General features: G+C 36.9%; 1 protein-coding gene across 2 annotated transcripts in view; it reads left to right on the top strand.

Moving 5' to 3' along the window:
• Positions 1–2,694, top strand: part of CADM2 (cell adhesion molecule 2) — a gene marked incomplete at both ends in the record, with an annotated part of 583,305 nt that extends 580,611 nt beyond the window's left edge. For both annotated transcript variants that reach the window (XM_082279334.1, XM_082279335.1), the window contains 2 exons: positions 875–1,000; positions 2,576–2,694. In XM_082279334.1, coding sequence (XP_082135460.1) covers positions 875–1,000; positions 2,576–2,694 — 245 coding nt within the window. The remainder of the gene's footprint in view (positions 1–874; positions 1,001–2,575) is intronic.
• Between the last annotated feature and the right edge of the window lie 9,432 nt (positions 2,695–12,126).

Here is a 12,126-nt window from a genome sequence, read left to right as displayed (position 1 = left end):
AGGTTTAAGTTGGACATTGGGAAAAAGTTCTTCACAGAAAGAGTGATTGGGCTTTGGGATGGGCTGGCCAGGGAGGTGGTGGAGTCACCATCGCTGGAGGTGTTTAAGAAGCGACTGGATGCGGCACTCAGTGCCGTGGTTTAGTTGATAAGGTGGTGTTACTTCATTGGCTGGGCTTGATGATCTCAAAGATCTTTTCCATCCTAGCTGACTCTGATTCTCTGATATCTATTACACGTTGCTCACATTGAGTGTTAATCAAGTGTTTGTAGTGAATTCACAGACTGATGCTTGAGTCTGAATGATGAGCTTTCAGGTTGCCTGAAAACTTTGTCTCACCAAATCCATGCAGACTCAGCCATGTGCAGAGGAACTTGGCACATCTGCACTTTGTCTGCCTTTCTATTTCTGGTGCAAGAGGTGAGGAATGAGAGGAAGAGAACATATAAGGGTTCCCTGCTGAGAATCAATTCTATAAATTATGTATTATGCAGACACTATTCTGCTGATGCTAGCCGATCCCCAATTCTCACTTCCTTGTTTTTCCTTCTATAAATAGCTATGGCCAGGTTTTCAGTTGTAAAATGACGAGGACAAAGCTAGAAACCTTTTCCATTTAGTAACCTCTGCCAAAGAAGAATAAGGTAATATTTTTCATAACTGTGATGTCCTCAGGGTTTTAACAATCTGGGAATACAAGCAGCACTGTGTTGTTGATAAGATACTGGGAGTAAAAGTGGGAATAACCATGCTGAATATTAAAGAGGGAAATGTCCTATTTTCAGGATGATCAGTATAAAACTTGGTATTGTGAATTTTCCGGACTTTTTTTTGTCTGTGTAGGAACACTTTTGCTTTTTGTCTCTCCCTCTAGATCCAAATGCTTTGGCTGGACAGACCGGACCTGACCACGCTCTTATAGGAGGAATAGTGGCTGTAGTTGTCTTTGTAACATTATGTTCTATAATTCTCCTTGGTCGATATCTGGCAAGACATAAAGGTAGGACAATTTGGTGGAAGTTCAGTCACTTCTGGAAGCATGGCATGATTTCACCTGGGGGTGCCATTCCCTTTCACCTTCCCTGCTCTGCTAAATGATCCGAACAAAAAAATCTTAGTTCTCAGTCCAGTTGCAAGAGAAGTCCCTGTGAATTTTAATCAGTTTTCTGGTGGGCTGGCTAAGGCAAAGGACATGGAGTGAGTTAAATGCACAGGGTCATCCTACAAGTCAGTGATTTAGAGAGACCAAGGGGTAAGATTGGCCCTTGGTTTTGGCTCTTAACTCCTGATATTTGATTGCACGTTCTCATCGTGCTCTCATAGTTTTAGCTACCATATCAATTCAGCAGAATATATATGCATTGAATGAACAAGCTTTTTCATTTTAATGGATTAGGCTAATATTTTAAGTACATATTTAAAAGATAATATTAGAAGCTGGTGGTGAGTTTTCGCATCAGTTTATCAATGATCCCACTGGAATAAGGGGTTCATTCCTGGGGCTAGCTTTACTTACTGTGTGGTTTTACCTTAATAATTCTGGTCCCTTCATTTGCAGTCCCCTCTGCCACTAAAGATAACAGGAATGGAGTGACACTGACTTCTGACTTCCCTATGATTTCATTTGGACCTAGTTAGCTGCAAAATCATGCCTTGAGATTTAACCTCTGTGTGGCTTGTAGACCTATTGCTAAAACTCAGTTGATCCCCTAATCACACCCCTCAAAAAAAAAAAAAAGAGAGGATGAGTGTTGGTATTAATTCAGTAAGTCTCATTTTAGATAGGGTAATCATATACCTAGCAAACATAAATTGATAAAAACATCAATTTGATTGGACTACAGGGGAGAAAATCAGGATTTTTTTTAATGAGTCAGTGAAAGTGTCTCTCTTTTGTTTAATTTTCCTGAATGAACAGTTGTACATCTTATGCCAGCATAAGTAATGCTATTCACAAAGGGAAATTGGCTATTGTACACATTTCTTTTTATTCATATCCAGAGCATAAAAGTAGCTGTGACAATATAAAGTGAGTTGGTTCAGTTAATAAAACTGCCTCAATTTCAAATCTTGGAACCTACTATGATACAATTCTGTAAAATTAAAGCATAAATATGATCAAGAAAAAACAGAAATACAAATAAGTGGCCATTAAAAAGAATAAAAAGCATGTTTATGAATATCTAAGTTTTTTAAGTTGCTTTGTTTTTGATGGATAGCTATTTCATGAAATAACCAAGATTTTCTCACTTATTCTATAACTGAAAAATATATTGCCTATTACTGCAGTTTGATAAAGTGAAGTTTTATTAAAATATTTATTTAATTTGTTGTGGATCTACTAGAGTTTGTATCTGTGCTTTTATCAGTGTATCAGTGTAAATATTTCTTCAGCAAATTAGAAAGTTGACCATACCTTCATGACGTATACTAAAAACTGTGTAAAAATATTTTTCACTCATTAAAAAAATGGAGCATTGTTTGAAATGTACTACCTATAATGCAGAGTAAAAAAAAAAAAAAAACCTAATCTTTTTTCTTTTTTTTTTCTTTTCTCTTGTACTGATTCCTACAGGAACATATTTAACAAATGAAGCAAAAGGAGCTGAAGATGCACCTGATGCCGACACAGCCATTATCAATGCAGAAGGCAGCCAAGTCAATGCAGAGGAGAAAAAAGAGTATTTCATTTAGATGCAGAGCTAGAATCTTGGAGTTTTACTTATCAGGCTGACTGCTGGAGAAAACTGGCTATTATTTCTCAGAATTCATTTCTGCCATCTTCTGCTATCTTTATTAACTCACATAACTGCTATAAGTAGCCAGTTTATGCCAACAATCAGCTGTTGACATCATCATTCTATAATTACAGTATCATGCATAAAGCAGGACATTTCTTATTGCCTAAAAATCATATCCACTGCTCTCTTAACATACAGTGCTTGAATATACAGCCTTAACAATGTTAATCATCATCCTAATCCAAGTTTTCTACATATTTAAGTGTTATGCAGCTTTCTTTTCCAGTTTTCTTTTATCATGTCCCTACTAGTATGTCATGGAACAAAATTCATAACAAGTACTATTAGGTAAGGTCCTAATTTACTTACAGAAAATGTTAAGTCTAAGATTAGAGGTTTACAAAGAATATTTTGTATGTCTATCTATAATTCAAAAAGCAACTTGTTTTTGAAACGTACGCCCTTGGAAACACAAATTGAAATCTGTTCAGTATAGTTTCCTGTATGCTTGGATTTGGTGGAAAAAAAATCAGCCCAGTGAATTTTTTGTTTGGTTTTGCTTTGTTTTGTTATGATTTAAGTGGTACCTTGACAACTGTGCCATGTTTCAGTGGTGAAAACATGCTGAATAGCTATACAGATTCTGCAAAGTTAGGTAATAGAGCTTCTTTTGAAACAATTTGTCCTGCCCTTTTACTTGCTTTTGGGATCACAAAGATTAGAGAATTTTCTGAGTAATTTATGGTTTTATAATTTATTTGCTAAACATAAACTCACCTGCCTACTCAAATTTGATGTATTCATGGGGCACAATTGCAAGGCATTTTAGTATCTGTATATAGTGCATATAATAAATTCAGTTAAACTTTATTTGATACATATTCAACTTTTTTGGCAGTAGCTAAGTCAGTCACAAGTAAGCATTTCCTAATGTCCATTATATCCCTTTAGATATGACTCAAGTCAATATTCTGAGTAGATAACATGTATTAGTATTTTTTTGTCTGTATGTCCTAGCACTGTTCAGCAGCAAACTTTTCTAGTTCTTGTTAATTTTTTCTTTGTTATACAATGGAAGCACAATGTTATATGGAAAGGTAGTTTTAAGCTAACAACCAGTGCACAGCCTCAGGTTTTAAATTACAACCACATTTGATTACTATCCTTAAAAAGTACTATTGAGTTGCAAAAATTCTCAGTTTTTAATTTGGCAGTTCCAGAGCTGCTTCTCTATGTTGGTTTGCCAAAAGAAAAAAAAAAAACTAAAAAAAAGAAAAAAAAAAGAAAAAAAAAGAAAAAAAAAAAGAAAAAATAGAAGTGTTAAAACAAAAGATATATGTTTTGTGTATACAGTAAATGGACTAATTCTTTATATTAAATTCCTGTCTATGCATTTTGTGAGGTACAAACTTATGTCACCGTGAATGATAGAGAATTCCTGCCATGCTTTTAGCTCCACAGTGAAAGTCTCTGTTTGGATTATTTCTGAAATTTTTTTGTGTAATTGACAGCTGAAAAATCACATGCTCTTAAATATGACAACAAAACACTGTAAGCCCGTTGGCTTATTTCCTCTTCCAATGAAAAGAAAAGGTTGCCATAACAGGTCTTGGAAAAGATTCTACACTGGAGAATGCAAGTTAGTCTAGTTGGAGCTCGCTTTGCTCCTGTGTTTTGCACCTTTGACAAAAGAAGTATTTCTCTCTGGTTGATGTATTTGTGAAGCATAAAAGCATGATGGTCTGCTGTAAAGGACTTTCTCCTGGGATTTTATTTTTGTGTGGGGAAGGGAGAATTTGGAGTACGACATCATGTGGTACGGTAAAATGGAAGATAAAGGTGCTGTGACAGATTATTTATCAGAAGAATATAAACCTTTTAAGGACAATATTAGAGTATTTTAATTGTTTTTGTTGAAGCATTTATCTTGTTAATTTCTAAGAAAAAAGGGTGACGTCAATCAAAGCAGCACTTTTTTTCAAAATATACAGACATAAATAATATGATGTGGTTGAGTGTTAACATAATAAATCATATACAGTATGACATTTTAAAGAAATAAGTCTGCATTGATGTGATTGCATGCTTGTTTTTACAGTTCACTCCATACCCATCTGTGGAAAAATGCAATAATATGTTAATATAATATGGTAGTTTGAGAGAACCAGGTAGGTGCTACTAGACACATTGAAAACTAGTATAGGTTTACAAGATATTCATGTCTTTTAAAACATACACATGTAAAAGGCTGGCAAAGGAAGTCATTCAGTTTAATACCAAAAATATGGGTTCTTGTCTCAGCAGTTAGTTACATTAGCTATAGTACAGTATCAAAGTTTTATTTCAGGACCTGGGGCCCAGTTCAACTAAGCTTTTAAGCACATAGTCAGCTTCAGGCGTCAGAGAAGTTCCCTTGGAGTATAAGGCACTGTTCATATGCTTAAAAACTAAGTGCTTCCCTGGATGAGGGCCTTATTTGCTCAAGTGGAATTCCCCACCAGCATGGTGTTTACGCCTTTCTTCTTTCTTCCTAACTCCAGCTCGCTTGAATAGTAGGGTTGTTACTTGAACCATTACCCAGCCAAGGTCAGGTAGGACCTTCAAAAGCAGGATTGGCCTTGTGGTAACCATTTCAAACCATATTCTCCAGTGGCATAGAAACAGCATTTCAACTTGGCAAAAAAACAGATATAAATTGTACTGTTAAAATAGGGATTTTTTTTTTTCATTGGCTTTCAATTAAAATTCCTCACATGCACTCATTTTTAACCCATTTGATTTTCCATTATCTTGCACCTGGTGATGTCCCTTGCAGCTGTGCACAGCAGGTGTGAAAAGCCCCACACAGAGCGTTCTACCTGGATAGCACTTTGCAGGCCTGTCTGGTCTTCACGGGTTCAAATTTCTACACTGGGTGTAAAGAGGCATCCCTCTTTTTTTGTAAGCAGAGTCATGGCTCAGCACTAATGACATTAAGTAGGCTAAAAGCCAGTTGTCCGTTCCCTTTGCCCAAGTTCCCATTCTGGAACAAAAAAGTTTTTCTTATGGTGCGAGGTACCTAGCGTGTGTGTAAAATGGAGGCTCTGAATGGGAACCACCTTCGCTAAAATGTATGTGACATCCTCTCCCTCACTCACTTGCAGAGTAGTTTTCTCCAGACCAGGTAGCTAGTTTCTGCCAGTGTACTGTTTACAGTGTCGATTGCTGATTATTTTTAAACTTTTTGATGTAGATTTTTTTTTTTTTTAATGCTTCAAGAACTTTCTCATGATTTGAACAAGAAAGCGGTGCATCAGAAGACAAGGGGTGCATCATCCCACTCTTTTAGTGTCATCTGACAAACCAAGAGACAGTTTAAGGAACCTGATGTTTAACTTGAGGCTCAGAGTTTAAGCTAGAACACTTCAAAAAGTTTCCACAGTACTTAAGGATGGTTCGTCTTGCACTGAGACTCCCTCTCTAAAGGAACACATGAAGAAAACCAACTTTTTCTGAGTGAGGCATGAAAGTTAACATCTTGTGTGTTTTCATTGCAGTATAATATATATATAAATATATATATATAGCTATTTCAATGAAAAGAAAGGACAGAATCATCTGTAATTATGTAATTCATGATTGTAACAGCACTGAAGTTACCATGTACGCACATGTACAGTAGCTCTTTCAACAGTTACAGTGTAGTTACATGTAATTCCCTGTAACATAGCAGTTCTAGTGTAATTTAGTGCCACTTATTGTAAAGTGTTACCAAAAGGAAAATGGACTTCTTACCTTTAGAATTCCATTCAAATTAAAGGTAAGTTTATTAAATTAGCATCATGAAATCTGATATTGCGTTTCTTAATTAAGGAGGTGATTTAAAACTTTCATGTTCACACTGCAGCTTCCCCCACCACTTACCCAGACTCCTCCAAATGTCTAATCTCTACACTCCTAGGAACTGGTAATCTGTGATGAACATACCAAAAAGCCCAGCTACTCAAACTCTAATTGAACAAGCTGTCTAATAAAGAAAAAAAGCAACGACAAAAATGATGAGTAATGCTTTTTATTAAGTGGCACAAAGTACACACTAAAAACTATGCAAAAATATAGGTAAATACAGTGTACTTACATGTAAGTATCTTGTACTTGCTGTGTATGGATTTTGGAAAACCGTGTAATTATAATATGCATTTTGATTATTTCAAGCAGGGGGTGACCCCTAACAGTCACAAGGGAAAAGTGGAAGGTACATGTACAAGCAGTGGATATCCTAATGCAATATGTGTAATTCCTCTACCTGCAATGACAACTAATTTTTAAAATGCTTATACTGCTCCTCATTCTCACCAGCTTTGCTTTCCATTTCTTGGAGCACCATTAAATACCACTGAAACACCTTTAGGCAAAGTAAGACACTGACTCCTCTAACGGCTTTGCTGCCAGCACTCTGAATGTCTGGCAACACTGTTCTGTAATCTTATTTCTGGCTCAACAGCACAAGTTTCATCTTTTTTTCTGTCCTCAAGGGAGCCTAGTATGTTAAGATGCTGAAATATGCTGCCATATGCCCTGGTATTTTTAGCATGAACAACAGAGAGAGAGAGAGAGAGAGAGAGAGCTGCATTCTTCTGACCCCTATTTTGCTGAATCACCTCACCTGGAATTTCCACTACTTGCTCAGTAACACCAGGTAATCTTAAATTGTAAGTACAAAATGCTTCCGTTACAGTACAGAGGATGCCTTTAATGATAAAGCTAATTTTTGTAAACATAAAGTTTTGTATTATAGATCTTTTTACTTCTTGACACTTTTCCATCCTGCCCTTCCAGAAGAAATGCACCGAAAGACAGATAACATAGAATAGCAAAAGAAGACAAGAATTTTGTAAGCCTTCTTGTGGTTGCCATTGCTATCACCCTCCTTTGTGTCCTGTGTAACAGGCAAATAAATGTACTTAGCAACTGCCATTAGCATTATTCCACACTATACTATTCCTAGAATATGACATCTACCTCTTAGTCTAAATACTAGCTATGAGATATTTGTATGCATTTTAAATACTATTGAAACTTTGCTTTAGTCTTGAAATGAGATTACTTTTATTTTTTTTTTTCCTGTTAAAAATAGGTAAAAGTGTTGCCTGGGTTCGTAATTCTTGCCCTGTTCTTATTAATTTTGGTATAGTTTTAGCTTTTAACAGGGCATAAGGACACAGCCTCAGCTGGTATAAATCAGCTTCACTCTGTTGCCTTAAATGTGGGCCAATTTACACTGGCTGGGGATTCATCCCAAAAAGCTTAAAAATGAACTGCTATAACACATCAATATTTAGTCAGCTCTAGATAATGATGTGCAATCCAACTGCAACGCAATTCTTCCTAGTAAGGCATGCACGTATGAAGAGAAACTTTAAAAAGCACATGCAAGCTTTTGAATTAAATATGCAGTATCAATACTGTTGAGATATCCTGACTTGTCCTCCTACTTATTTAAACGTAATATTGCCAGGGCATGTTTACATTAAAAACACTCAATGCATGGGGAGCAGAGAAGGACTATTGCAAACAGCAGGAGAAAATTAAATTAATAGAGAAGCCTTTGATGTCAACAGAACAGACTAGAAACTCTTTTGAGAGTAGGACTTCCTACAGGGTTTTTCAGGGTGGACCTAGGGCCTCTGAAACACATGGGAGTTGTTTACTTGGCATTAATAGAAGCTAGCACAGTTCCTTCTTGCTATCAAGGAATCTTACCCAGCACTCTGCACTTCTTTTAACTCAGGAGAAAATAAGGGTACAAACATGGTTGAACAGCACACTTCTGTATCACTCCACATCCTCAGGATGCTCCAAGCCTTGTGCGCTTCCAGCAGCCCTTATGGGAATTCTTCCAGCATCTAGGAATCATCCTGTTGCCAAGCTGTCTTCATTTTCTTCAGCAATGTTTAATGTACTCACAATCAAACAGAAGGTGTGAAGCCAATTTGATGGGTCTACAGTTCTGGGGGCTTCCAGAGCCTTGCAGTAGATGGGGAAAAAAAAAAAAATTAAAAAAATTCTTCATGGCTTCTGTGTTTACTGTAGGTCTGCCCTCCACGTCCTGTGTCTTATGTCATTTATTCTCTGCTGGGCTAAAAGCAGCAGTCTAATTGGAAAGGAGGTAGGAAAAGTATCTCCTCTAAAAGGAGCAGTCTGTGCTAGTATTAAAGAAAAGTTCAAGGGTTTTTGTTTCTTCACTTTTTTAAGATTTCAGGTGCAAAGCCAAGCCTGTTGGAGTCAGCACTTTAGCACTTTCCCTGTGTTCAGGGTCAAGCCAGCAGTGTTTCATGTGTGAGCTCTGATCTCATGTTTCAGCACAAACTACAGACAGCCTTAGCCTGCCCCTATGCATAGTGCTGAAAATCACCAATGCTATTTTCTTCTAAACATACTGATTTTCTCAGTCTTGTTCTAAAATGAAATACTGAAGGGTTTTTATAATCGGTTTAAAGGGAAGGGTTTTAAAGTAGTAACTTGTAAAGAAAATCGTAAGGATGATCATCAACTCTTTATGTTGATTATAAAGAGGAGGATAGTCTTTAATTGCTAGGCTGATTTCTTTATCATTTCCTCTTTCTCTCCTTTCTATGCATATTGAGTAATGTTAGTAAATATGCAGTTGCACATGTCCTTTTTCAGTGAGTGCACATTTGCTTATACCCCTATATAGCTGTCATAGAAATATGCAAATATAACCTACAGTCATCTGCTTATGCCAAAACAGTGAGCCAAGGGAGTGAACTCATGGATTACTGGATTCATATATGTCCTGCTTCCATCAAAATTGAGTACAGTATGCCTATTGTTTTCAAAAGAACAAGGCTCAAGTCCTTAATGCACATGTTTGAGTTGCTATTTAGCTCTTTTTCAAAAGAATTATAAAGCAATCCTTGTGCATCCTTTACATTTAGCCCAGATATTTTATAACTACAAAACCCCTTCAGTTCAGCAGGAAGTTTCCTAGAATAAATAATAAGGCATAATTTGTGAAGGGACTATAACAACTTCATCTATTCATGGTCAGTGTAAGTGTATTCTCCTAGGAGCTCTGGTGTACTTTGCTCTTACACTGGCAGTTTATGGCCCTGAGAAGGATATATTTGAATGGTTCAGAAATACAACCACTAACCTGTAAAAAAAAAAAAAAATCCATGGGAATTAAACATATTGCACTGATGATAAGACACATCAATTTCATTTTATTTCCTCATTAGTAACTTTAAGCAGACAAAATGCATATTGTAATGTTGGGTACATGACACTTGCATGTTGCTATGCCTATATACTTACAAAGTATTCAATGTGTACTTGGTGGCGCTTAAAAATGTCATGTACAATTCTTCTAAACATTCTTACAGGGTTCCCATTTGCACTTCATCTTTCAGAAAAGTCTTGTCAGAAAATTGTCTGATGAATATTATTGAAAAAAAATAAAATTTCAATTTTAGTTATCTGTTGGACATTTCTGAATTGTCTATTCATTTTACTTATTATCCGGTGCTTGCCAGTTTGGCAGTGGAGTTGATTTAGACCAGTGGCTGTACATGCAGAGAGTTCACTGAGCAGATTTTGCTGTTTCCAGTAGAATTGTTTCAGTCATACTCTTCTTGAAATATTAATTCTGAGATTCTAAACATTAATCCAAGGAAATAATCTTTGAGACAGAATTGCAAACTCTATTCTTTTGATTTGATGTTTATATGCTATTTATTGTGTATTGCTTTATAGTTTCTTCTGACTGACAAAGTAAGAGCTGTTGGATGCCATCCTCACTGTAGGAGAAATTCACCCTTATGAAGAGGTCAAGTGATGAAAAAGCATTTAAGCCTGTGGGACTTAAATGGTGGATTAGTCCTCTTGAAGGAGCTGTAGAATTCATGCAAGGTTTTCTGCACCACTTACCATGTTTGAGTTGATGTTGTAAAGGGCAAGAAGGCCACCAGTCTCAAAGGGAGAGGGACAAATGTCAGAGGGAAGAGGAAATTCTGAGTGTGTCTGTGTTTATGAAAAAGAAACCAGTCCCAGATTGGTACCCCTGTGCAGAGGATTTACAGTGCTCTTGCACGTCTCTGGTGGCAGAATTTTCCTGTGACCTAAACTAAGCACACATTGGACAAGTGTAGAGTCCTGTTGGATTCAGTGGATTTGTTCTTATATTGATTGCTTCTTTTCGCTAACCAAAATATGTCATCTTCAACAATTTTTCAAGTGCAATAAGAAGCTTTTTAAATATATCAACAGTGCAGGTTTTCACATTATCCTCAGTTGCATGCCCATGATTTTTATGACAAAGTATGCTGGAAATCTACAGTGTACCCAAGCAAAATGACACAATCCAGAGAATGACACAGTCCAGCAAATGATGAAATCCACCCCTGGATTAATAGTTTTCTGCATTCAAGCTCTAATTTAGTACTGTCCTGGTTTCTGTCACCAGCCAAAAATTTACCCAGAGGTAACTGCACTTTGCTCTGTGCCTTTCCGTGGTTGAGAGCAGATTCTTACAGTTATCACTTTAACCTGGTATGTCACTCACATGGTTCCCTTAAAAAAATAGTCCTAAATCTGTAAATGCTGCTAACAGATTTTTTTCATCAGCAGCCAACAAAATACCTGCCCTCTTTCCCACTTTCCGTAGTAATAAATGATGAGAGTCCATTTTTCTGTGGGTTTTTGGTTTGATTTGGTTGGTGTTTGGTTTGGTTGATTTTTTGGTTTGGGGTTTTGTGGGGGTTTTTTTGGTTGTCTGTTTTCAAAAGGGGAAACAAACAGGGTTTGTTTTAAACTATAAAGGCCCCCTGAAATTGCACTGAATACTGAGAATACTGAGAATAATTTCATTGAATACAGAGTCTCTGTACCATCTTGCCATGGTATTATGCACTTTTAACACTGATGTGTAAGAGGGGCTGCTTGCCCCTTTTAGCAATCAGGCACCTGCATGAAGATACACAGAGGTTTTCAAAAGCAGTGTTATAGAGTAACACTTGGCCCAGCCCTTTTGGTAAGTGTAAGGTAAAGGTAAAGTGCAATTAGGGAAATTCAGAGATAATTAAGTAGGGATAATGAAGATGATTCCTTGCTTGACAAAGAGTCATAGTGTATTGCCTTCTGGTCCTGCTCCAAGCACTTGGCAACATCCTGAGCCATGGGAGAGCACTTTTGATTATCTCTGGGCTCCTTGCTTGCTCTAGCTCTTCCTCCTGCTGAGTTTGCAGCAATAGCTTCTCTGCTGCTCAGGGCTAAGAGGCTGGGGCCTTATTGATTCTGCAAGCTGCACACAGGAAGAAAAGAAGACAGAGAGTGTTTTTAAGCAAGCCGGAAAGATTTTTTAGAAAGAGGCCTCGCCTTTATTCTG

Source organism: Coloeus monedula (assembly GCF_965178545.1).
Source record: "Coloeus monedula genome assembly, chromosome: 3".
NCBI classification, from domain to species: Eukaryota; Metazoa; Chordata; class Aves; order Passeriformes; family Corvidae; genus Coloeus; species Coloeus monedula.
The sequence above is the reverse complement of the archived record's forward strand: the minus strand, read 5'-3'. Positions and strand labels throughout refer to the sequence as shown.